The sequence below is a fragment of the Pempheris klunzingeri genome, chromosome 21 (genome assembly GCF_042242105.1).
Source record: "Pempheris klunzingeri isolate RE-2024b chromosome 21, fPemKlu1.hap1, whole genome shotgun sequence".
Lineage (NCBI taxonomy): Eukaryota > Metazoa > Chordata > Actinopteri > Acropomatiformes > Pempheridae > Pempheris > Pempheris klunzingeri.
Genome location: NC_092032.1, coordinates 9,841,277 through 9,866,818, shown reverse-complemented (window position 1 = coordinate 9,866,818; position 25,542 = coordinate 9,841,277). Strand labels below are relative to the sequence as shown.

Genomic DNA, 25,542 nt, shown 5'->3' with positions numbered 1-25,542 from the left:
CTAAAGTCTAAGTAGATGCTTGACTGATTTTATTACCTGAGCAGATGAAATGCAGGTAGGGCTACTTCATGGCCTCTGACATCTGTGTGATCTTCCACCACTGTCTCTGCTGCTGTTAGTGTTCTCACAAAGTCCTGCGACAGAATCACACAGCGTTCAAACAGCAGGTATGCAGGTGTCCGTGTGGCCTTTTTTTTTCTGGATATGTGACATGAGGCTAACTCGCCTGTGCATCCATGTTGCAGGGCTCCTGTGCGAGTGAGACGACAGGACTGTCCTCCTCCCTGTGCTGATGGGGTTTGGGGGGCAGGCCGTTTGAGAGGGCATTGAGTCTGAACAGTAGTTCATCCACTAAGCTTTCAAACTCCTCAAAGTAACACGTCTGGCAACACAAAAGGCAAACACATTTACTTCCTAACTTAGATAGTAGAAAATCTAAAACATAATTAGGTGGTGCAATGTATAACATTTAAGGAGGTACAAAAAAGGGCAACAGGATTATGGGAAATGTGGTCTTTTTTTTTTTTTTAAAGAAACACCCACAGTAACATTGCCAGTAGTCTATCAATAATCCTGACCATAGTCTCAATACTTCACTTGACATGATAGCTATTTAAAATGCTGCACAGCAACATTAAAATGTTTTCCAGTGAACTTGACATTCTGCTGTTTTCATGGGCTGAGCAGCTTTTTCTTCACCTTCCCTTCCTCATGATTTTCTGTTGACGCTTGTCTACGCTTCCCAGTGACATCAGAAACCCTCTGTCTGATGTAGCCGGCTATTTCTGCCACAGTGAAGACATTCCTCCTGCTTTGAGGTGTTTTGGCACTTCTGACCAATGAGGACGCCACACTTATCACCTACAACAAAGACAGACAGCAGTGATCTGGACTCTGACAGATTGTTTCTTCCACTGAGAATGAAATTGTGTAAAGAAAGTCAGTCAGAAAGAGAGAAAAAAAAAGTAAAATGATATAATATGTATGTACCACTGCTGTCCACAGCACAGTGGAGGACAGATAGAGAATTCCAGGGTAAAGGAAATCAGGGCCAGAGAGGCAGAGGCCCCTAATGGCCCTGGGACCCCAGCAGTGACACATGAGAGTCCGAAGGGAGCGGGAAAGTGAGCTGAAGGCCCGGGAGCTTTGTACCAACAGGAGATTCCCCACACAAGACAGCGCCACCATCAGGACAAGACCTGCAATCTGAGACAGTAAGAAGGAGACCAATTTTATCTTCTCTGTCTGTCCTTTGAGAATAAGAAGTTTAGATTAACTAATGATGAAAATACTGAAATAACAGCCTTAAGAGTGAACATCTGAAAAAAAAAATAGCAGCATTACATGAGTGAGTGGGAGGCTGTGTCTGCAAATTACATTTATTGGAGAAAGAAATCAAATTGATTATTGGCTTTATTGTTTCCCAACAAACAGCACGATTTCTGAGGATATAACCGTGCTGTTTTCCACATCTGTGAGCTGTCTTTTCTGAAATAATATTTTAACAGATGGTCCTGGGGATGAGGACCTTGCTGCACGATGTGTTTACCGTTGGCCGGAGCAGGCTGGAGAGTGAGCGGGTGAGGAGTGTAGCAGAGGTGGCCAACGTCCTGTTCGCCCTCAACACGGTCACACACTTCACGGTGAGAAGGAAGAGCGTCACGCCACGCAGAGCACGAATATACTGCAGACACAAAATACATCGTAATCCCTGGGAATCATTGCTGTCATCTTTAAGACTTCTCAAGTTGGGCTCTCTTTGTGTAATTAATATGGGTGTGTTACACAAAAACAAACCTTATACAACTTAGCAGAACAAATGTTCTGCTAATAAACTAATCATCTCTTTCATTTTCCAAGAGAAGGCACTGTACCAAATGAATGCAGGACAGGCAGTAAACTGTTTTCTCAACACATATTTGGTATTTGTTTTTCCATTCATCTCTTTTCTTTCTCTCACTTGTTCCCAGGTAGCCAGGAGGCTGACGTCAACATGTGCTCTGTAGTTGTGTCTCTGCAGGAGCTCCACAACCTCCAAGATGATAACGGAGTGATAGATGTAATAAAAGTAATACACAAGGATTATTGTCAGCAAAGTGACCTGCAAGAGAGAGAGAGAGAAGTAGGTAGGTATAGTTTTACAGCAGTGAAACATAATCAGTTGCATTTCTTTCTCTGCTGTTAAAATCATGCTGTGTGCTTTGACCTTCACTACCTCACAGGTATGTTAGTTTAACAGCTACAGGTCACTTTACCCTTTTAGCTCAGGTCATTGCGATCTTGTTTGTGAACTTGGTGTGTGTGTGTGTGTGTGTGTGTGTGTGTGTGTGTGTGTGTGTGTGTGTGTGTGTGTGTCTGCCTGTGCATGTTTGTTCAAGCTGTGTGCGTCTGACTCTTTACTTTACTTTTTTTTATTATTGTTAAATTATGTTGAGATTCATATTTGTGCCTGTGTATGTTTATGCATGTGCGACAGACTCACTTCCAGCCAGTTGGAAGGTGTCTTCCAGTATCCCATCAGCCCCTGCTGCCCCACAGCGTACACTTGATCGCAGAGTTGCAGCAGAGACAAGAGAAGGAAGAGGAGCTGGAGGAGAGGAAGAAGAATTGTGAGCAATCTTAAGGCTTAAGTAACCTAAAGTGGCATGAGATCCTGTGATCAAACTGTTATTCAGTCCAATGTTGTGCTTGTTTTTCCTTTAAAATCCTCTGAATCATAAATATTTTGTTGTGTTTCTGTAGATTTTGTAGATTTTTCTCAGTGCTAGTTGTAAAGATTAAAGATACTGTCTCCTTTTACCTGACAGACCATAATAGCATAATCCCCCGTAGCAGGAGTGTGATGCACCCTGACTGACTGGACTTTGGCAGAGAGCAGCAGGACACCAGTGGGGCTCTGCTCAGCCAGCGAGGTCACACTGGTGAACAAGTTGGGTGCGGGGCTGAACAAGGTGAACTGGACCTTTACGGCCACCGTCCGTCTGCCCAGCCAGCCGCCTAAATGCAGGAGCTTCAGTCTGGACGCAGCGTCTGACCTGCAGAGGAGCAGAGGATGACTGAATGATGACATTAGGGCTGATTCCACAAGGAAATCGTGTCAGCGGAGATCACATTTGGAAAACACTCAAATGACAGTCCACCATGTGTGTTCCTCACTTCGTGTGGCCTAAGCTGACTGTAACACCCGGTCCTACGTAGCAGCCCAGTTGGCCGCATGTCCTTGGAGGTGTTGCCATAGGAACAAAGACATTGGAGGGTGGGTGAGTGGACGCTCTGGTCCCAGACAGAAGTAAGCGAAGACATTCTGGGACAAGAGTCACACTAGAGACCTGAGCAATCAATCAAAACATTACACAGACAATCAGAACAGAATCAGAGGTAATACTTGTAGTAGCTGTGACACGATGGTAGCTTTAATACATGTACAGTACAAGAATTCATCCATCTCTCAATGCAGGTAATTATAAAGGGCTGATACTCAAATGTTTCAGTGCACCAATACAGTGTTCATGTCTGTGGCCTGGGTCGTAAAACAGCACTCTCTACAGGGGGAGTCAGTGCACAGCAGTTCCATGAGGTGACAATGTGTGATGTGGCCGCTTTTCCATACTTAAACTGCTGTTATTTCACAACCATTAGCACAATTGGTGAAAATCCATATAAAATAATCATCACAATATGTTTTTTTTCCCCCAGGAACTTAATAATGATGGCACATTTGTGATAAAGTGATTAAATGCAGGTGAAATAAGGATGGAATACTCCATCTGAGGACATGTCTGTCTCCATTTGTTTCTTACCTGGCCCTGAAATGAGCTGGACGCCTCCGTCTTCCACAGGATCGGCTCTCCAATCAACGTGTACGACTGTTGGAGGACGTGGTGGAAAAGGTGAAAAGATTTGTCTGATTTTATGTCGATGAAATATAAAAGAGGATCTTTTCTTCAAAGGTACATTTATCTTAGAGGATTATAGACACTTGCATACAAGGTCATGGTTCATTATTTTTCATTGCTTCATGGCTTACCTCAGTTGTCGCTGATGTGTTCTTGTACAGTGAATTAAGGACATGGGTCTGTGCCCACTCCCACCAGTCCTCATGCTTTTGTATGGACATAAATGCATTATCATGGCCCCTGTTGAAAGACAAAATATGATTTTGGAGTGTGTTTATCAGAGAGCAACAGGGACAACCACAGAGACAGCGTGTGTGTGTGCAAATGTTACCTTAGAAACTGTTTCCTGACAGCTTTATTGAGGTGGTAATGGTCAGTGAAAGAGCTGCCATAATTTATGCACAGCATCAGGAAAAGCATTGAGCCACAGACAGACAAATCCCTGCATGACAACACAAAGAGATAATTCAGCCTTAAATCATATACAAACTGGTGCACACACACTCAAAGACAAACAGACATACCTGAGGGTATTGTGGATAAGAGTCTCTCTCTTTTTCCTCCCACGAGTTTTCCTCAGCTCTGCTGCAGTCAGCGGACGCACGAGACGGAGGCGCCGGGCTCGCTGGCGAGCTCCAAGCAGCTGTCAGTCAGAGATAATTGGCTTTATATTTGTAAGGCCCCACACTCTGCTCATTTTCAAGTTCATACTTGTATTTGGAGGTCCTTCTAGGACAGGTTTACACGGTCTAATGTTCACATTATTTTTCTCATAAGACACATGGCTGCTGCAGCTGTTTTAGAAGAACAGAACAGTTTGCGTGCTTTGCTCTCGCTGTCGACATCTTTGTGTTACTGGGAGGTGGAGTTGGTGAAGAAACAACACCGATGTCTAACCCTAACCCTGTTTTGGAGGTTTTCAGTGGGTGGGGACAGATGACCAGCTGAAGGGCTGGAGGAGGTCACATGACCCACAGATCCCCTTGTGACATCACAAATCTATACAGAGCGCTTTCATACATGTACTGATAGATGGTCAGGAGAAACAGAGAGAGGATGGACACACATGGGACACGTATTTATGTTGAAAAGACATGAAAAGTGCATTTTGCATGATATGGGCCCTTTAATAGATGAGAGTGAAATAGAACAGCGTTTGGTTGTCACCTTATCAAAGTACGAGCATGTCTCCTGGGCATGCTCCTCTGATTGGTTAGCACCATTGTGGCGCCACAGTTCTGAAGTCTCCATCTCAAATTCTCTCATACTGGAGAAACTATAAAAGTCTGCTCTTTTCCTGTACCAAAAGGAGACAGCCACTGCCACTGTGATTATCTGTAAAAGAAAAAGAACATATTTTGAGTGTTAAATTGCATTTATTTTCTGGGCAGTTCCAATTTAGGATTGAGGAGTACATGTTGATTGAGTTTACCACAGCTGGCTGGATGAGGAAGATGCAAGAGATCAGTGAGAAGAAAAGAGAGTGCATCCATAGCAGAACCTCGCTGCTGCTGAACCTGACGCATGAAAACACACACATGCACACAGTTATAACAATGCATATAAATCATCTTTCAAACAGTGAGTATAACATGCACTACCTCGCTCCCAGCACCGCAGAGAACACCAGGCAGGTGAGAGACAACAGCAGACACAGTGTCCAGGCCAGATAGTGACACCATTGAGATACTGGTCTGAATCCTTTCCCTTTCAGCCTGCTGATGGCGTGGTAACAACCACGGTGACCAAACCACACCGCCTGCTGATGCCTGTCTTCCTTCCCTTTTCCTTGAAGATCAAACTCTTTTCTCTGAGGCACTTGATCAACATCGTTCCCCTCAGTAATGAATGGATTTTGAAACGCTGGTCCCATATTGTTCTCAACTGCTGGAGCGTCTTCCTTTCTTATGACCACATGTGTTTGGATTGCAGGTTTTTTGTCTGTGTTTTTATTCTCCTGAATCGTGGTGGACGTTGGCAGCAGGTCTGTGGCCTACGACGCAAGAAGAAGAGTCCGATAGGGACAGAAAAAAGCTGTGAGAGCAAAGACATGGAGAAGGATGATTGAGGTGTAACCAGATATTTCTCCCCCCATACCTCCTGCACCCACTGCTGAAGACTGCTCCAAGAGAGATGGGGCTCGAATAGACTGTCAGTCGCTGAAAGGGCATCTGGGAGGAGGCACAATAAAGATGAAATAGGAAAAAGTAAAAAGGGCGGTGAGGAGATGAGAAAAGAAGAGTTAAAAATGCAAAAGAAGCAAATTAATAATTGAAGCAGATTAATTCTGTTCCAATGAAAACAGAAATGGGTGGATGGTAATTTCTGTCATTTTTATGATCTAAGTTAGCAACATTTACAATGTCCATTGCTAAGATTTAGGAGAAATTCTGTGTTTTACCCTCAAAAAAGTTCTTTTCAGTATTCCTGCCCTCTGCACGTTGGACTCCTGACCCCGTCAGCTTGACCTCACGCAGTCGGAACAGGATGGATATTATTGCTGCTGTAGGCAACACTGCCACCACACTGAACACGCCGGTCGTCACAGAAACAGCTGATACATCAATGATGCCCAATGTGTAAGGCAACTGTTAACAAGGGATCAGGAACAACAACAACGTCATGGGTCACAAGTTTCATGCATCGAATCTGAAACTTTGAGGGTTTTATGAACCTACCTGTGCATCCATTTGTGATATGATTGCCGTGTTGACACATGCGTATCCCAACAGTAGCAGCAGGCTCACACCAAGTCTTTGCGTGTGTGTGAACGCGTTAGGGCAAGTGCAGCTGTGCACAGATACCCAGAGGTGGTGGTTGGCCAAGTAGTCAGATAGCTTGAAGAACAGCATCTGCGATCATACAGGTGGAGACTCAGGGTGACATGGGAGAGGAGATTAAAAGATGTTGTGTTTTTCACGTGTATGTGAGCGCTCTACCTTAGCAAAGCCTATTCCCTGAGTGCAGACTCGCAGCATCCTCTCCACCCGGCCATCACCTCTGTTCACAGCCAACCAGCACTGACCGACAAAGAGCCACGAACGTCCCTTCACTTGCCCTCTGCTCACCTGTGTTAAGAGAAGACAAGCAAACCATCTCCATGGTCAAAGCTAAAGTCTGAGCACAGAACAAACAGCACATTCACAAACACCTCACCTCTGATACCTCCACTTGTTTGAGGGACCAGGTCGGGGAAGGTCCAGAGTTGTCATGCCAGATATGAACCCCCCACACTGGGCCTAGGCTGTCTGCTGCACTGTGGTGTAATACATAGAGAATACATTGAAGTGAATGAGCAAACCAACTTTTATCATTGTTTAAAGCTACTGTAGTATTGTGGTAAAATGTGTAGCATTCTGTGTATCGATTTTAAGTGGAAAAGATTAACACCTTATTTTTCATCTTGTCGATTGGTGAGATTTTACCTTAATATAAAGGAGTCTCGAGAGTTCCTCCTGAACAGAGTGCATCCTGGGACTTGCAGTTCTCTTGTCTGTGAGAATCCATATTCACCATTCAGCACTATGTAAACCTGATAGACATATAGAAAAGGTTTCCTGGACACATTAGTGCTGAACTTCACTATTTATGAGGATAACTTGTGGACAGATATCCCACTTATCAACAGTTTAACCATTAATCTTGTTATTCTAATAATTTAATCATTTTAAAGGGCATGATTCTGAGCAGTTGTTGTTTGCTTTAAAATCAGCTCAGTGTTCAAGGATGTTTGAAGTGTTATCAAAGACAGCTGTTCAGAGATGGGTAGATAGAGATGAGAACTGAGCCAGACGTGTCCGACTGTATCCTGCCGTCTAAACTGGTGACGGTGATCAGTTTCAATATGATTCCTCAAAATGACTCTACAACATCAAGAGTCTCCAAAAGCATCCAGAAGTAACCTCATCTGGACCACTTAGTTTTAGTCTGAGTCTTAAAATATATGTTTAAGACAAGACAAATGACAACGGGGTGACACATCCTATAATCTTGTTGATTGGTGATATTTAGATCATATCATAGAGTATTAAGGTGTCTTAAGAGTTCCTCCTGAACAGAGGGCATCCTGAGACTTGCAGTTCCCTTGTCTGTGAGAATCCATATTCACCATTCAGCACTATGTAAACTTGATAAATGCATAAGGAAGGTTTCCCAGACACATTAGTGCTGAACTTCACCGTCGCTTATGAGGATAACTTGTAAACAAATATCCCATTTATCAACAGTTTAGCCATTAATGTTGTTAGTTTGAAAGCATACATTATAAATAATCTTAAAGGATATGGTTCTAACTAATTGCTGTTTGCTTTAAAATCAGCTCAGCGTTCAAGGATGTTTGGAGTTATTTTAAAAGTGTTATCAAAGACATCTGTTCAATTCTCATACGGCTCCTCAGTGACCTGTTTTATGTGGATAAAAACTGAGCCAGACATGTCAGACTGCATCCTGCCATCTAAACTGGTGATATTTCACAATGAGGACTGCTGCGGTCCTTCTGGCGTCGCTGCTCTGTCTGAACTGGACGTGGGCTCAGGGTGAGAGCGGAGGGGTGACAGGGAACGCTAACATCCAGGAAGATGGAGGGAAGAGGAGCATCAGCCCTGATATCTGGGCTGAGCTGAAGGAGCTCAGAGACATGGCCATCGAACAAAAGGTGGAGCTGAGGAACAGCAAGAGCAAGATAGAGAAGCTGGAGCAAGAAAATACAGGTGACACACGGGTCATATAATACACAGGTTAACAGTCACATAGTGCTGCACAGATTCATGCAATGTTCATTAATGTTATTATTCACATTAAGGAGTATTAATTATTAATTATTTTAAACCCAGCCGTGCAGGCCAGACTGACAGCCAGTGAAAGCAAGAACGCAGGTAAATATTTACATTTGTTTACATTTAGATATAGATAGGAAGTGAATTCATATTTGTGATAATTTTCCTGCTCGAGCTCCGGAGTAACATGTTGTGACGTTTAGAGTGCGTATGTGGTGAGATTAAAATCTTAGATTTCCAATAGACATTTTTCCCATAAACCTGCTTTACAATAAAAAATGTTAACCGTGTTCACAGTTTTGTCTGCTTAGCAGAAACATTCACACCTGGTTATTGATCTGCTATTAACCTGCTTCTTAATTTTGCCCTCTATGGCAGATCTTGAGGCCAGACTAACAGTAGCTGAAAATATGAGCACAGGTAGGCCAACACAGCGATCATAGAAAATGAAACATGCTGATCATAAACCTACTTTATGATGAAAATCTTTAATGTGTTCCCAGTTTTGGAGGCCAGAATGAGCTCCAGTGAGATCGAGGTGGAGGAGCTCAAGAGAGAGAATGCAGGTAAGTTAAATAAACCATTATTAAAAGTCTAAATGTCACATCATGTTGGCAGTGAGGATGGAACTGGTAAACTAAGAAGTGTTTTTAATGCAACAGGATGCAGAGTGACTTTAATATTTATGACAACTGTTATCATGTATATCAAGGATATACAGTCCATTTGTTCATAGACTACAGTGCAGTGAAGTTCTCTCTATGTGCTTCTTCCACATTCACACAGATCGCCCAAAGGTGGCGTTCTCAGCCAGTCTTACTGATGCAGGACATGTTGGACCCTTCAACACTGACATCACACTGAAGTTCAGTAAAGTCTTCACCAACATCGGCCAGGCCTACAGCCCAACTACAGGTACTCAGCTCTTACACCCACACACACAAACGAGCATAAAACTTCTTTACAGAGGACTGGATGTGATATTAAGCTTTTCTTAGTTAACTAATAAAACAAATGTCCCTCTGTTTTGCTACAATGACACAAGTTTGCAGTTTTGAGTTAATTGGTTCATTCAACAGTGAGAAAGTTTTGACCCCTTTCTGCTTTTTTTCCTCTGATGCAGGTATCTTCACAGCCCCCGTCAGAGGAGTCTACTACTTCAGATTCAGCATGTTTGGTGACCGTGGATCATCTACGATAGGTGCTAGACTTTATCACAATGACAAGGTTATGACTTGGAGTTTAGGTCACCATGCTAGCTCCAGCTACCACTATATTAACGTGTCCAATGCATTAGTTCTTAAACTAGAAAAGGGAGATGTGGTCTACATGGTCCTCGTCTCAGGCAGTGCTGTTTATGACTCCTCTGACAATCGTACCACTTTTAGTGGATTTCTTCTCTTTCCTGTGTGAAGTCAGCTGTAAAACACCTCCAGTCAACTGCATTAAGATTCAACATCACACTATCAAACATATGTGTGCTAATTAAATCCAAATAACTCTGTTGTATGTGTGTATTTTTGTTTGGCTACATGAACAAAACGCAGTAAGGTAGTAGTAAGGTGAGAAAGTTCTCCACTGACAACACCAAACAAACTCTCCATTATTCTATGAATCCATTCATGCACTGAAGCCCATCTGAGGGAGGGAGACAAACACTGAACTCAGACTAGGAATATCCTGCTATCAAAGTACTGTAAAAGTATTTATTCTGATAAAGACAACAGCATCCAAATGACAAGCCTTATAGTCACAATTGAGCCCGATCAGTTATTTAAGAACCACATGTCAGTTTCAATATGATTCATCAAAGTTTGACAAGTTTTATGTGCAGTTGAAAGCAATGTAGCAAATGCTGCTGGTGAGAGTGAATGAGTGGTTTAAAGGAACTAAAGTCAGTCTTACCTTTGCACTCATGCAGGCTGCAGAGCAGGGGCCAGTGTGGATTGTAACAGCGTAGAGATATTGGTCACAAGGGGAGTTGTCATGAAGGTAGTGGACTCTCCGATTGGCTTCGGAGACAACATCCGCTCTCTTACACACCACCAACCCCGGGATGTACAGGCACACACACAGCAGCAGCACACACAGCACTGTGACATCACTGGACACACTGAGGAGACAGAGAGGGAGAGGGGAGGCACTGGAGGAGGTTATTCTCTTATCTTTTCATTGTGTGCCTTTTTTTCTCTGTTTACTTTGAGCTTTTTAACATTTTAAAACTGATCAGCAAACGATTATGATGCTATTTGCGTTCTAGTATTCTAGTATAGTAGTATAGTTATAGTATATAAGTCGACAGACATTAACATCTTGACTTTCTCTGCTTTAATACATCATCCAAATCTAAGAAAGATGAGGTCACCTGAGAAACGGGTCCAGGTCGGTTGTGTCATGGCTGCTCTGGATCTGCTGCTGCACCAAAGTCAGCGGCCTCAGCTGGAGACAACTGAGACAAAACAGCACACACCAACAAGCAAGGGGTCACGATGTTCTATGTTTCTCTGTGTGAAGGTCTCGTGGTCTGTCTATCTTACACACACACACACACTTTCTCACCTGCAGTTGACTGCAGTGGCTGAGTCTGCTTGCTGTGTCCTGCAGCCGTGGTGTGTCCAGCCCTCCTGGTGGCCGTCCCAGGACACACACAGGCTGCTGTCCACTGTGAGACTGTAGTTGACCTGCTCACTCAGGTGTTTGCGTCCAGGTGTGTCTTTCCCAAAATCAGCGTTCAGCAGGGCCAGGTGACCAACTCCTGCAGCTAGAGAAGTTTATGATTTTGGGAAGCTATTTTTTAAAAACAAGTTCTGAAAATACATGAGAAAAGAAAACAAGGAAATATTCTGCAGCACTGATTGAGCATCGTCCTGGTAACGTAGAAAGTTTTTATATGACATTGCAAAATAGCTTAAGCTGTAAGGCTATGAGAGTCTGTGAGGCTGTGAAAAGTCTTGTAATGGCAAGTATTACTACATTTCAAATAACTATGATTTTGTTACCGTGATGAGTAACTCTCTTGAGATGATGATCTAGTGCTGCTTTATTGCCTCAGTTACACATTTTGGTACAAAAAATGTGTCCAGAAAAGGCAGCGTTGAGTTTTAAGGGATAATTAATTTGATAAGAGAAAAAGACCGTGTTTGATAGATGGAAAGACCAGAAGAGAGGAGGAGGGACAGAGCTGAAAAGTGACAGTAGTTTCTTACCACTGAGGTAGGATGGGGGCAGAGTGAAGCGTGTGGTGTTGCCCTCCCGGTGGTGAATCCTGAGCAGATGGTGCATGCTGGGAGTCGGCCTCTCAAACATCCTGCCACAGAGATTCTTGTGTCACATTCTTGTTCTTTACTCGCAAAATCACTAAAATGATTACATTGTGTTAATGCGTTGCTCTAATTACTAGATGATGACGGCTATAAAACAACTAGTCACTGCAGGTCTACCTGAAGAGCAGCACGATGGGAAATGCCTTGTTGAGCGGCGGCGTGAACACCACGCTGAGCTGAATGGCCTGCTGCAAGTGCTCCTGGGTAATGTTGAAGCTGTGGTAGTTGACCCGGCTGCGCAGGAGGACGTACTCATGTAGAGAGCTCTCCTGCAGAATGAGAGACACTCAAGCTCAGTAATCACATTTCCTGATGTTGCTGGTCACCTGCTTTCATTTAAAACTCTACTCTGCTGTAGTGATTACATGAAAATGGAGTCAACTTGCTAAAAGACAACAGAGAAGAAGAAATGGCGACATACGTCTCTTGGTGGTTGTTGCAGCTCGATGTTTATTGGCTGAATGAGGGAGCGAACAGGGATCTTTCTCCTCGTGCTGCACTCGTAGAGACTCAGCTCAACCACTGGTCCGCTCAGCTGGAAGTCAGCAGAGGAAAATGAGATCGATACCTTGGTGTTTGATCACCAAGTGCCAACATGTCATGGCGGTCTCACCTTTCCGGGATGGTGGGCCCAGGTGTAAGGGCTGTGGGTGAGCTCAGTCAGCACGCCGAGCACACACGGTGGATGCGATCTGCTCTCAGTCTCTCTACTGCAATGAACAAACAGAAGCTGGATCAGGGAGGCAGGCGTGTAGAAGGTGCTTGAGCCACTGCTGATGGCTGCAGAGGTTTGGTTTTGGTATGTGGCGTATATGGCGATGAGACCAGCGCTGACTCTGTGTTCCTGGGCCTCGTGGGACGAGATGAACTTCTGAAAAAACAGAGAATTGATGGTGGAGAGATAAATGGAGGAGGTTTGTGAGTAGATATGCACAAGAACATGTTTGTTCTCTCTCACCAGCATCAGGTCTGAAGCAGTCTGTAGAATATCAGTGACAAGCTGCACCGCCCGCTTCGCTGAAATCGATCCTCCTCGTTTGACGTAAACGCCACTGGATGAGTCTGGTGTGCAGCCGGTAGAAGGGGCTATGTCATTTTGGATGTTATCATCATGCGAGTCTGATTCTAACGCCTGTTTGATGTCGGCGCTGTTGGACATTCCTGGTGGGAAGTCGTTACTGGCGACGGCAGCTTGCAGGCTGTGTGAGAGCAGGCCGACCAGAGTGTCGAGTGTCTTCTGGTCCAGATCGTACCAGATGGGAGCACTGGACTCCGAAAACCTCTCTGAGATGCCCCGAACATGATCTGTCACTTGTCTTGCACTCGCTAATGTCACCTAAACAGGATAAAACAAGAATAAGAAACACTTTCCATCTTTCAGCATCTATGAGAATCAATGGAAGTCCATGAAAGCAGACAACCTCCTACCTACCTGACTTGTAACATGTAAAAGGTTTTTGAGAATGCTGATGTTGTCCACCATTGATGCCTAGGATTAAATGACATGTTATTAAAATGACAGAAATGGAGAGTGGGAGATGCTCGAAGAGGGGATTTTAGGTCTGTGTGTGTACCTGTTCACTGCTCTCGAGCTCACATGCTGTGCAAATGAGCACATTGCGTATGCGTCTCTGTGCGTGTGTGTTGGCCTCCGTGTCGTGGCTGAGTCTGTTCAGGATGCTGGAGAGGACGCTGGCATAGTTACGGACCTCCGCACTGTTACCGAGCCGCACCAGAGCCGAGAGGTTCCTCAGACCCGACTCTGACCTGGAGGGAAGGAGATACTAATAACACAACAATGTTCTGCGTGGATAATAAGACAGACACGCATTAAAATGTTTATGTTTATGAAATCCTGGTGTGGTGTGGTGACATGATTACAGCTCCAGATCAGGATCAAGGAAGGAAGGAGAAGAGGCATCTCTGAGGAAGCTCGGTTGGACTTGGACAGTGACAGGACAGGGTTTAGTAGCCGTCCCATACGTGCCGCTTCTGATCTCTGTGTAAATAGTAACTACAGGCAGAAAAATGTAATCACTCAATTAGTGAAAATAAACTTTCTGCAATTAGTCGGCATGATAAAGCATCTTTGTATAGTATAAAAGCTATAAATCGGTGTGTGTGTGTGTGTGTGTGTCTACCTTTATAGGCATCATTGGGGTCACCAGAAGGAAGGCTGAAGTAATACTGGAAGTCTCTCCCCTGATAAAGCGTCCTGGGAGGTGTGCCCCCTTCCACACTGACGCTGAACTCATACACCAAGTCCTACAGCACACACGCACAAAAACAAGCGAGAGCTGGCATGCAGGGAGCAGTGTAACAAAATCAAAGCTGAAGTATACAGGGTCAAGTGAGTAATAAGACATATGTGTGAAAACAATAAAGTCTGTGTGCGTGTGTTTACTGTATGAGACAGGAAGTACCTCTTTCCCTGAGCTGCAGAAGATGCTGAAGTGTGTATACAGCTCCACTCCTCTGACTGGTTGCACCTGGCACGTTATGCCTTTTGGAGCAGGGGTGGTTTTTAAGAAGAGCTGAGTCCGGCCCAGAGAACTCTCGTGAGATTCTGAGTACAACAGGTAAAGTATTAGCATCTGCAGATACGCTGCTTCAATTTTCATTAGAAATGGGCCTTAAGTTGTCGTCATTATTATACTGTAGTTGTAGTTGCCAACCCATCAAAGCATCCCTCTTACAAGACAATTAGAATAATAAGAAGAAAACTATTATATTTTGCTCTTAGAAATGTCAGAAGTAAATGAAAAATGTAAAAAGCACTGTCGCAAATGCCAAAAAAAATAATCAAGAAATCAGGACTTGTGTGATGACTGAATTTTTCTCTAGCTACTTTTGTCACTGAATTAACATTAACATTTAGGGTCAACTATGACTTTTTAGTTGCAAAGTAAACTTAGCTTCTTGTTATGAAAGATAATCGTATCCAACAACAGGGAGGAGTTTTGTTCCTCAGGGCTTATATTGGAATGTGAAGGATCTGTATATTTGATTGTCATGTCTTCCATTCGTGGCTCAGTGCTGATAACACATCACATTCTGCTAAAATAAAAGTCAGCTGTTGTTGTGAAACTTACTGGCAGTGACCTCCAACATGTATCTGCTCCCAGGCCTCAGGCTGAAGGGTTTGAAGTGGAGCAAAGGGGAGGAAATTCCTGGAGAGATGGAGAGAGAATGGTGACTAAAAAGGCTGAGATAGGTGGATTAAGAGAGATAAAGAAATGAGTGCTCCTGAGAACAGGAAGGTACCTGTGTGAGTGTAGGACTCAAAAACGCCTCTGTCGACCGGGTCACGGGGTAAATCCAGCAGGATCGGCTCCTGGATCACAGCAGATGGCCTGGAATGCATCAGATTACTCCCTTTGTCTTCAGGCGATGCAGGGTCAGACACTGAATCATCTCCTGCACTGAAGCTCTCGCCATCCACACCTGGGAGTATGCATGAGTTAACACACAACCTCCCACAGTCGTGGCTATTAGCAAACACAGACATGTACTGTACCTGTGGGTCTTCCTGCCGATATCCCTGGGTCTCCTTCCTCTGCATCCATCAAGGGAACATCATAATCTGAATCTGTAATAGAATCTGCTTTAACGCACCATCTAAACAGATTGTGTTTATCTAAATAATTGTGTTACAATCAGACTAAGAAATATAGTGAATGTTTCCCATCTCTCCTCATAATTTGTTCTGGGTTGGAACTTTTTCAGTTGTGTCTCACCTGGACGACCTCCCAAGTCTCCGCTCTCCGGGATAGGAAAAGAAAAAGACTCCCCGTCAGCAGAATAGTCCAAATCATTTGGGAATTCGCTGATAACGTCATTTTGGCCAAAGCTGTCTGAATATAGCACACCACTGTTGTGACGGGCAGGCGGCTGGTATTCAGTAGAGGAGTACGAAGGCTTTGGAGGGTCAAGCTCCCCCAGTGGGTGATGAAAGGGCTCGTCTCCTGCACATGAAGCGGATAAGCTGTTAAATAATTCATTAACTATCCATTTTACTGTAACTATGACCTTGCAGTTTATTACTTCAGGCTTTTTTTGAACATTTCTTGATGGTGATTGTGGTTATTCACACTTTTCTTCACAAAACCATTTTAAAAACAGTAAAAGCCAGCAGCACCCTGACAGTACACACAGCTGGCCAGGCTCACCCGATCCTGCTGTTCTTATGTTGACTAGCGAAGAAAGAGGCGAAGGCTCCAGTTCTGTCCTGCCTGTGTGACAAGGAAAAGAGAGAAGTCAGAGTTAGTGGCAGCCATTTTTACAGGCGCGTCTGTATCTCAGCAGTCACATTTAATTACACACCAGCCGTAGTCCACTTCTTTCTGTTATTCTTCGATGATGTTCCGCTGTCGGACACATTCAGATCGAGCTTTTTGGCTTTGGTTTCAGAGGCATTCTCTATCAGAGAGACGGGAGCAGCGGTGCTGACAGCTCGGGCGTACTGTGAGGCATCTGCAGCATGAGTCCCACGAGTCCGAGGGGAAGCGGCTGGACCTTCTACAATGGTGGACGGAGCACTGAGATCCACTGTGTGACAAAACGGGACTAGAACAGAACAGAAGAGAATTAAGGGGAGAATTTCTTCTTGCAAATAATATGACAATTTACTGTACATGTCCTCTTTTTTTACCTTCTGTGACAGGTTTGGAGGAGGCATTGACCATGTACAGGCTCCAGGTGTATTGAATGTAGTTTGGGGAAAGATCACAGCCCTCACACAGGGCGCTGACAAAGAAAGACTGATCCCAGCTCACCTGGTCTCCCTGGCACTGAGGGCAGTAAACTGACACTTTCCTGGATCGGACACATTCAGATGAGGTAAGAGGTGAGTGTCACAGGGTGTATCAGCATGCTCTTTAATACTGCCAACTACTCTTCAGAGCCTCCAAATCTCATCTGCCCTTTGATATTTATTTTATTTGCAGGCAAAAATGGTTTAATGCACATCCACAGTCTTCAGACATAGTGCTTCTCACCCGATCACTGTTGACGTTACTGTGAGGAACGTCTCCGATGGCGCTGAACGCTCACCGCTGTGGACGGTGAGCGAGAACTGGAACTGGTCAAAGTTGCGTTTTAGGGAACTAGCAGGAAATACGAACACGGGGGATGAAGTGGGAACGTCTTGTTGGAAACAGGAGCTGGATATGGAGCTGACTGGTTTACACGTCCAACTGAAGCTGTGAGGAGAACATCAGACATAGAGCTGAGTTTGAATGCACATTTGATTCAGATCCTTCCAGAAGTGAAACAAGCGTACCCCTCATATCCATCAAAGGTGTTTCTGTACCTGACTGGGTTCATGGGGAAGTCGGGGTCGTAGGATCGCCGCCCGTCCATGGTTACCACGGTGACGTTCCTGTTGTTAATGAAGACGTTGGTGCCACCCTGGATGAAGGCTACAGGAGGGGTTGGTCTCACCTGCACTCTCACACTGTAGTTACTGTACACCACGCTGCCAATCACCTGAACCTGCAGAGCAACGACAGCTACTGGAGTCAAACCACACTCACTCATTTCTGAAAGTTCAGAAGTGGAACATTAATTCTCGTAAAGAGTCCCAGGTAAAGGGTCAGTGCCAGTGACAGTTTTCACATACCCTGGCTATGGCGCTGTAGGTGTCGTAGTGCAGGAGGTGGCTGGGCACTACGAGGCTCTGTCTGTGTGTGTCTATGAGAGGCAAAGGGACGACACATCCTGCAGAGTCAAACAATGTCCAGGTGTAGTGAAGGCCTCCTGAAACGTCACAGTCAACTTCAGCCTCAAAGGTCACCCCAAGACGGATAACCTCATATCGTCTGACCTTGGAGACCGGAAAGGAGAAAGTTTTATTGTACTGTTCGCATGTTAAGATCAAGGTAACAGTGCTGCTGGTAAAATGTACCTGTAGTTTGAGAGGCCCCATGTTTTTGACTGGTGGAGGCTGACAATACTGATCCACAACAAAGATGTGGCTAGTTAGAGAGGCAGTGCTGACCAGGTTAGACACAGTTACTGTCACTCTGAACTCTCCTGTCCTGCAGAGAGAAAAACACACACAGGCTAAAATACACATTACAGCAAATTTTTAAGATTTACAGAGCAATGAACAACTACGTAACTATGTTTCTGTATTGGATTTCTTTATGATATATCCATATATATCAATAGATTTAAGTCGAGCTCTATTAAAAACATCCAACTTTGAGCTACCACAAAGCTAAAAATCAATACTGATAGTGAATGTCACCTGTGGAAGACGTGCTGTTCTGTGCTCTGTCCCAGCCTGGACGTTCCGTCTCCAAAGCTCCACAGGAAGGTGGCGTCGGTCCCTGCACTGACCCGGCAACTCACCGTCACCGCTTGGTTCTGCAGGACAGACGCCTGGTGGAGCAGCCTGTGGAGCTTCACTGCTCTCTGGACGACCAGTGGGAACACAGCGGAGGTACGAGAGGTCCGACCACTTGACATGACAGCAACTACATCATATCTACATTGAAGAGGGGGATTTGAATGAGAAGTTTAGGTGTTGAAAATATGAGACTGAATATTGGTATTATTCAGGGACAGATCTGCCTGTGTACTCGATCTCCATTTATTTCTCTTAACGGGTTATCTAAGTGCTTTTATGAAATAACTTGGCGGCACACATGATGAAACTTTACAATTTACAGTTTTTGGGTCATTTGGAGTACAATGAAACAATGCACTACTATAAACTGTATTTTGAATACTGTGTCATTCTGTGTGTACCACATGCCTGCCAGGTTGGTGGTATCTTTTGGTGATGGTCCTCGAGGTGGTTCTGGCTGAACTCGCATCTCCAAAGTGCCAGAGGAACTCCACAGGGTCTGGTACATCAGCCACAGCCATGAAAGTTACGTCTATATTTGTGGGATAAGCTTGTTCTGCTGCATAAATCCGCACTGTCAGGGTCAAAACACACATCACATTGTCATTATATTTAAATATACTGGACAAATATCAATTCTTAATGAGAGACTAATAATTATTATGTTGTGCAAACATAGGGAGAAAACAAAAGATGGACCTGATAGGAGAACTTGGCGTAATGTCCCATCGAAGGCAGATTAGACAACTCTTTATCAACTTCATGATTTTGAAGCTTAACAGTTTTTGTTATTTCTTAAGGGTGCCAAATAACAAGCATCACAAAAGCTTTCATTTTCTTTGACAGTCTAAAAAGAACTGTGAAATTATTTGAGAAATTTGTCATACAATCAAAGTGTTTAGACACTGATTAAAGATAAAAATCTGACACATTTACAAGAAAAGAAAGTCACACTCATTTTCTAAAATGCTTAATTAATGTTCAAATGTTTGGTACTGCTCAGTGGGTGTTAGTTAGAAATACTTACTCACCATTGTCTGCAAGGCTGCGAACAGGACTTTGACCGGTAGGTGGTTGCCATGTTGGATTAGCTGTAACTTGTGGTGACGGCTTCCTGTTCCCCTCAACACAAACCCTCGCGCTTTTGTTCTCAGAAGACACTCGATTCTCAGCTCGAAGCTCAACCACAACCGTCCCGGTGTGGTCGAAAAGCAAAACCACCGCTGCCTCTTCTCCTGTAGCGTAACTGCTGTTTCTGTACAGTAGTGTTGCATTCACCAGCAGAGACACAGTCACATTCGACCCAGCTGTCACGCTAAATGAAACGGACTGATTCTGATGTGTTGTGATCACACTGGGAGCGTTTAACACCAGCTCTCCGACTGGATCTTGAACGAGGATGTGTGTGCAGAATGAGGCCCAGCTGGTCGGGTTAAAGGCCTTAACTGTCACTTCATAGCAGCCTGCTGTTGTGAAAGACACATTTAAGTTCCACTCTTCCGTAGTCCTGTTCATCAAAATAACAGCATCCAAACTAAAAGTCCAAATCACTCTCGACCCCAGTCTGCTGGCGGGGCTGACGACCTCCAGGCTGAATCCTGCACGTGTTGAAACTGCTGACTTCCAACTCCCAGAAGGCCTCAGGACACATATACACTCATACACCATCAAGGCTCGTGGCAAGACGGTGGAGAGCAGCACTGACGGGGGATCAGAAGTGGAGAGAACAGACGCTGTGAGGTGGTACCGTCCTGCAGCTGTGGGGAGGCGGCAGTGGAGGTAGAGGTGGAGGAGCAATTGGCAGCTGGAGCGGCTGGAGGTTTGAAGGTTATTATAAGAGCAAAGACATGAGTGGGTGCCAATGTGACAATAGATGTTACTGTGACTTTGATTGAGACTGTGAGCATTGCTGGTGTTGCCATGGTTACAGTTTTCCTGGTGAGTCATTTTGCTTGAATGATTTTCAGCATCATGAATGTCAGTGGTGTTGTCGCTGATGCTTTTATTGTCATTACTAAAGTCACCTCCGTCAGTGCTGCTTAAATTATCCTTCGCATCAGTGCTGCCGTATTCGGCGTTCAGCGTGAGGTTGAGGATGAGGAGGTGCTTCATGGTGGTGAACAGCTCCGTGTCCACAGAAACGCCCTCTCCGGAGGTCAGCCCATCCCCTGATACACTCACTCTGAGGTCAGAGACGGCCAGACGCACCACCACCTGCAAGTATAAGTGCAAATGAGCGATTAAAGGATAAGTCATACTTTGTATTTCTCTTAATGTCGGCAAATCGCATGAAAAGACCAAAAAACACAATGAATTGATTCCACAAATAAGTATTGCACACCAAAGTCTGTTTAGGTTATTCCTCTTGTTAAGTTACCAAATGTGTATTAATCCGCAGCTGAAAATAGTTCCCAACAAATGCCTCATTTACTGTCATTTGAGTAACGTTTGCTGTAAACTACAATGCCCAGCTGTTTTAAGAAATTGTTGAGTCTTTTTTAAAAATGAAACTATATTTGTGAGGCGTTTTTAACGATTTAGATCTTTAGTAGGAACCAATGGGCTTTTTTCTGAGAGCCACAGTCAGGCTGGGGAAGTCTTGAGCAAGAGACTAACACATTGTTGATTTTGCTCTTTTCAAGGGATTTAAAATATCCCCGGATTAATTCTTTGATCAATAATAAACATGAGCATAATACTTTCAGTGAATGAAACTCACAAGATGAATTGTCTCCTGTGTCCATCCATTGGCACCTGAGGCGTTCACTGACACCATGTAAACTCCCTCTGTTTCAAAGGTCCAGTTCTGGGGACATTTAAGATTAATCATCACATTAAAAATATGACAGTTGACCGGGAAAATTTGAGAACCAATAGTTAGTTCTTTAATACTTTTCTGACTACTTTTTCAATAACAAAAACATCCTTTTTATCATCCTAAATCACCAAATCACCAAAGAGAACAGCAATGTTTCCACACCAACAGACACCTTGTTAATTTTTACTATGTATTTTTTTAGGTTTTTTTATATAGTTTTTGGTGTCTTTATCTACAAAACAATTAATCAAAACCAAATTCTCTAAACAGCACTAAAATGACCTCGTTCCAGAGACATTTCAGCTCAGAAATATTACAGCATTTCTCTGTTTAACCCACCATCAGTCCCTGCAGTTCTGCCTGCTGCTTAAATCAGGTTTGCAGATGAACCAATTGGTGTATCTCTCCGCGAGTGAACATACTTGGTTATAATCCCTCCTTGTGTGTGGTTACTATAACCTTAAATATGTGCATCAGAGTTGGGTTGTGTCCCTTTCTGGTTAATGGAGGCTAGAAAGATTTACACCATAATTCACCAGATTATTGGATGTGTTTTTGACTTGTGATGTTTCTACTTACTGTTGACCCTTGATGCCTCTTAAATAAGAAACATAATTTAATGTGAGTAAAACAAACGTTTATTGCCGCATTTGATCCATTTTTGGCTGCTATTTATATATTCTGTTGTCATTTTTTTTAAAATCTCCCTAGATTTGACTAATTTGTCAGATGAGACACCTGCATAACAGAATTTCTACAAATATACAACCCATCATAAATCTTGAATGCAGTTATTCACAACAGCCCCGGCTATTCAGAAAAAGATAATGTGCAATACCTCCATGTCTGAAGCTGATAAGAGACCCCAGAGGTAGCTACTGATTTTTTATTTCTTCTTGATATTGAAAGGGTTGTAATCTTTTTGATATTCTTTGTTATAAAGCACACTGGATTGTAAACATGAGCAGGCTGACCTTAACATCATTTATTCATTTATTGTAATGCTGACACTTTTTTTTTTTTAACCTCGTTGTCATTGAATTTGCCAAAGTTGCTTCATTTAGCTTAGACTACGAGGTTTTGATGATTTATTAATCCACTACCAGGCTGTTAGAATACATTGTGATGAGTTAAGAAGAGGGAACTTCAGCCTTAAATGCTGAAAAATTAATTTTGAGATATTCATCAATGGCCCGTCTTACCACAGTGCTGCTCAGACAGTCTGAGTTGGGAAGGCAAGCTGCCTTTCTACCCTCCATGTTTCTCTCTTTTTCCTCGTGAGTAAACGACCAATAAAACTCTACCGGTGGACCATCACCCATGTCTGCCCGCAGTGTGACGGGGTCACCCAGGTACACTGCCTCCACTTTGTTGGAGTCTGTCTGTAGGAAAGGGATGCAGGAGGGGATGCCCAGGGGGCCATGAAACAAGGAGATCAGCAGGCTGTGTGGAGCGGGCTGCAACACGGAGAGGTGGAGGGTGGAGGAGAGAGTGGAGAGGGGGTTGGAGACGCTGACGTCTGAACAGAAAATGACAGGATAAGAGGAGACAGAGGGTTACAACATCATAACAAATATTTTTCATCGTCAGTTGAGTAATTCATTTTTTCACAAAATATGTTTGCTCTTGTTGACGTACTGAGTTCATATTTTCCTGGAGTTTCCAAAATCCAGTCAGACGTTAGAACAAAGGAGCCATCATCTGACACGCTGACACGGCGTGAACTTTGACCTTCAGGGGTCGTTTCATGAAACTCAACAGTGACATAAGAGAGGTCCTGCCCTCGCAGACCCCAAATCCCTAAAAAGAAAAAAAATAAATCACAGAAAAACTCATTTCAAACAATAATGTATGCTACAAATATTTTCTTATGATAAACATTAGTCAAATATCCTGATTTTTTTCTCTGTGTGTTAATTATTTCAGAGTAAAACTAGTTAGCACTTTGAATTAAATATTGGTCAGCACAACAGAGGCTAAATATTTACTCAAAAATAATCATTTTAGAATCAGATCATTTATATCACTGTTCATAGTCATATTTATATAACTTGCATTAATTTGTATTAATCCAATATAGATAAATTATTGTAGATTATTTCTAACCACATTAAACAGGAGGTGTGCAGTATTTAAGAAACAATAATGGAAAATATGTTTTTCATTGCAACACAGACCTTTGTGCAGCTTGATTCTAGTTTATGTCTAAACATGTAGATTTTTTTGTAAGATGGCTTTGGCTGTTTTTTGCAAGAACATATTTTCTTGTAAAATAAGTGAACCTTTAAAAATTCAAATAAATAAAATAAATAAAAAAACACTGCCTACACAAATACTTGATCTTTCTAAAATTGAGCCCACAGTTGGCGCAGACCAACATGTGCGTGCATAGACTCTCTCTGTAATCACTTTAATAATATTAATCATTTATGATACTACATGATATAATAGAATTCATGTAATTATAAATAATATAATTCATTATATAATAAAATTATTCAGGCAAAAACTCAAATTACTTTCTGTGAAACTATAAAGAATATACAACAAATATTTAAAAAAAATAATTTATACAATTACAGTCCCACAAAATAAATGTTAAAGAAATAATATTTCTGCAGCATTTTCACATATATGTAAAGGAGAAAACATTTCAGTCAAAACAAACTCTCTTTGCCAAGTCAGAAAGTATTTGTAACGTCATGTTTCCAAGAGCTACACATGTGTAAAGCAGCAGCTGACCTGTGGTCTGGTTGGGGCGTCCAGCCAGGTTTCCTGAAACTTCCACAACAAAAGCCTTCCCAGCATGCACTGTGTCTGGAGAGGCAGATAGACGAACACTGTGCAGAAATGGTCCTTCAGCTCTGTAGAACGCTGCACTTCCTGGTCCACCTCCAACAGGCAAGCAGAGGACACTGGAAAAGAAAGGATTCACAGTCTAATGCAGAAGTCTGCGCCTTCGGTCACTCATGGATCAGGACGTGAAACAGACCCAGAGAGGCTGAGGGAGAAAGGACGAGGCAGCAGTCTGTCTCACCTTCGTCTCTCACTGTCTCCTCTGACATCCTGACTTCCTCCCCTGCAAGATGCTGAGATGTTCAGACACTCACTGGCCACCAAACCCTGCTGCCAGTTGCCACAGTAACAATCCTCTGAGGTCAACGCTGCACCGTGGTGCCTTCAACAACAAATACTGGAGGTTAATCAAATATCTGCATGCAGCTCAACTCAGAGCTCATGTTAAGATGTCCTGAGACACAGCAATAAGCCACATGTTGTAGCACTGAATCTAAAAAATATGTCTGAGATGGGGAAAAGTCAGCCAATATCTCTGACTGAGAGCAAAGCTCACATTTTATTCTAATGTTTAGAGTTTCTAATTATTGAAAGAAATGTCTTAAATACAAACATTTACACCCATTGAGTTAATGTTCATATTTTTTTTGATAAGAGGAAAAAAAATGTACTTTTATGTCATATATGTATTAAAAATCTGGCCTGGTGTTGGAAATTAAATTCTAATATCTAAAATATTTCAGAATGATCACAGCTATTCAGCATACACGTTTGAAGGACTGTTTTCTTTCATAAGGAGATGATTCTAATACAAGATTATTTGTGTCACATTGAAAAACTGCTGCTCTCAACAGGAATCTTTTTTTTTTTTTTAAATCATGAAGTGGATTTCCTCCATTATTTTACACAAACACACAACCCGACTTTAGCTGAAATACATCTGACTCCACATGCTTTCATACGGTTTCCCCCAAACTCACCCCTCATCCAGGCAACGCGCAGAGCAGGCTACCGGGTCAAGGTCACGGGCACCTTTGGGTGCATAAAGTCTGCCGCTGGCGTTCACGCACCCCACGAACCACGGCGACTTCTCGGGATCTGATGGGGGAAGAGCCACAGACAGGCGGTGAAGAAACGGGAGCGATGAAAGGAGCGTGAAGACAAAAGCACCGGACATGTCTGAGGCCGCAGCAAGAGCAGAGGCTCGGCTGTCCTGTGAGGAGGAAGGAGGGATGGAGGAGGACTGCAGGTGCTCTGACACCACAGTCTCTGTGCATACCTGGTGGGGGGGGGGGGGGGGGGGGCAGACAGGGACTGTGTGCAAATGAACTTCATTAAATGCTAGTGAGAGTGTGTGGGAGCTTTTTATGTAAAGCTGTGTGTATTTCCTGCAGTGCCGGTGAGGGTCTTGACTGACCCAGTGCTCCTGTATTTTGTGTATGGGGTCATTATCAGAATTTATATAAAGCTGCTTCGTTATTATCCCACGTTAATGCCGTGCTTTGTCTGCTCCGTATACAAATCACAATTTCAAAGGTCACCAGTAGCACAAGCTGAATACTACTTGCACAGCTGTGGGTTT

At 43.4% G+C, this 25,542-nt stretch overlaps 2 protein-coding genes across 2 annotated transcripts; one reads left to right on the top strand and one right to left on the bottom strand.

Moving 5' to 3' along the window:
• Positions 1-217: 217 nt before the first annotated feature.
• On the bottom strand, positions 218-25,137 carry LOC139221414 (polycystin-1-like protein 1). Its single transcript, XM_070853341.1, has 54 exons — positions 24,941-25,137; positions 24,202-24,342; positions 23,907-24,079; positions 22,803-22,964; positions 22,469-22,683; positions 20,371-20,560; positions 19,378-19,812; positions 18,755-18,920; positions 18,245-18,484; positions 17,900-18,032; positions 17,615-17,818; positions 17,306-17,487; positions 16,992-17,195; positions 16,646-16,809; positions 16,318-16,560; positions 15,732-15,959; positions 15,512-15,577; positions 15,259-15,438; positions 15,087-15,164; positions 14,418-14,560; positions 14,136-14,259; positions 13,876-14,008; positions 13,569-13,761; positions 13,427-13,483; positions 13,037-13,330; positions 12,953-13,006; positions 12,608-12,865; positions 12,416-12,529; positions 12,112-12,263; positions 11,878-11,978; positions 11,231-11,432; positions 11,037-11,120; positions 10,577-10,784; positions 7,322-7,428; positions 7,053-7,152; positions 6,836-6,964; positions 6,575-6,748; positions 6,298-6,484; positions 5,994-6,067; positions 5,498-5,889; positions 5,329-5,413; positions 5,064-5,231; positions 4,421-4,539; positions 4,228-4,338; positions 4,028-4,136; positions 3,801-3,866; positions 3,157-3,329; positions 2,801-3,035; positions 2,483-2,587; positions 1,961-2,101; positions 1,550-1,684; positions 991-1,206; positions 700-861; positions 218-382 (listed from the first exon to the last, which is right to left on the bottom strand). The coding sequence occupies exons 1-54, from the start codon at positions 25,135-25,137 to the stop codon at positions 218-220; spliced, it is 8,871 nt and encodes a 2,956-aa protein (XP_070709442.1).
• Positions 8,329-10,146, top strand: LOC139221347 (complement C1q-like protein 2). Its single transcript, XM_070853284.1, has 5 exons — positions 8,329-8,605; positions 8,729-8,770; positions 9,175-9,237; positions 9,458-9,586; positions 9,795-10,146. The coding sequence occupies exons 1-5, from the start codon at positions 8,371-8,373 to the stop codon at positions 10,082-10,084; spliced, it is 759 nt and encodes a 252-aa protein (XP_070709385.1). The 5' UTR covers positions 8,329-8,370; the 3' UTR covers positions 10,085-10,146.
• Positions 25,138-25,542: the final 405 nt, after the last annotated feature.

Coding starts and splice junctions, on each gene's coding strand:
- LOC139221347 (XM_070853284.1), top strand. CDS start 8,371: ATGAGGACTGCTGCGGTCCTTCTGGCGTCGCTGCTCTGTCTGAACTGG. Junction 8,606..8,728: donor GCTGGAGCAAGAAAATACAG/GTGACACACGGG, acceptor TTTTAAACCCAG/CCGTGCAGGCCAGACTGACA. Junction 9,238..9,457: donor GCTCAAGAGAGAGAATGCAG/GTAAGTTAAATA, acceptor ACATTCACACAG/ATCGCCCAAAGGTGGCGTTC.
- LOC139221414 (XM_070853341.1), bottom strand. CDS start 25,137: ATGTCCGGTGCTTTTGTCTTCACGCTCCTTTCATCGCTCCCGTTTCTT. Junction 22,965..23,906: donor ACGCCCCAACCAGACCACAG/GTCAGCTGCTGC, acceptor TTTTCTTTTTAG/GGATTTGGGGTCTGCGAGGG. Junction 6,485..6,574: donor TATCACAAATGGATGCACAG/GTAGGTTCATAA, acceptor CCTTGTTAACAG/TTGCCTTACACATTGGGCAT.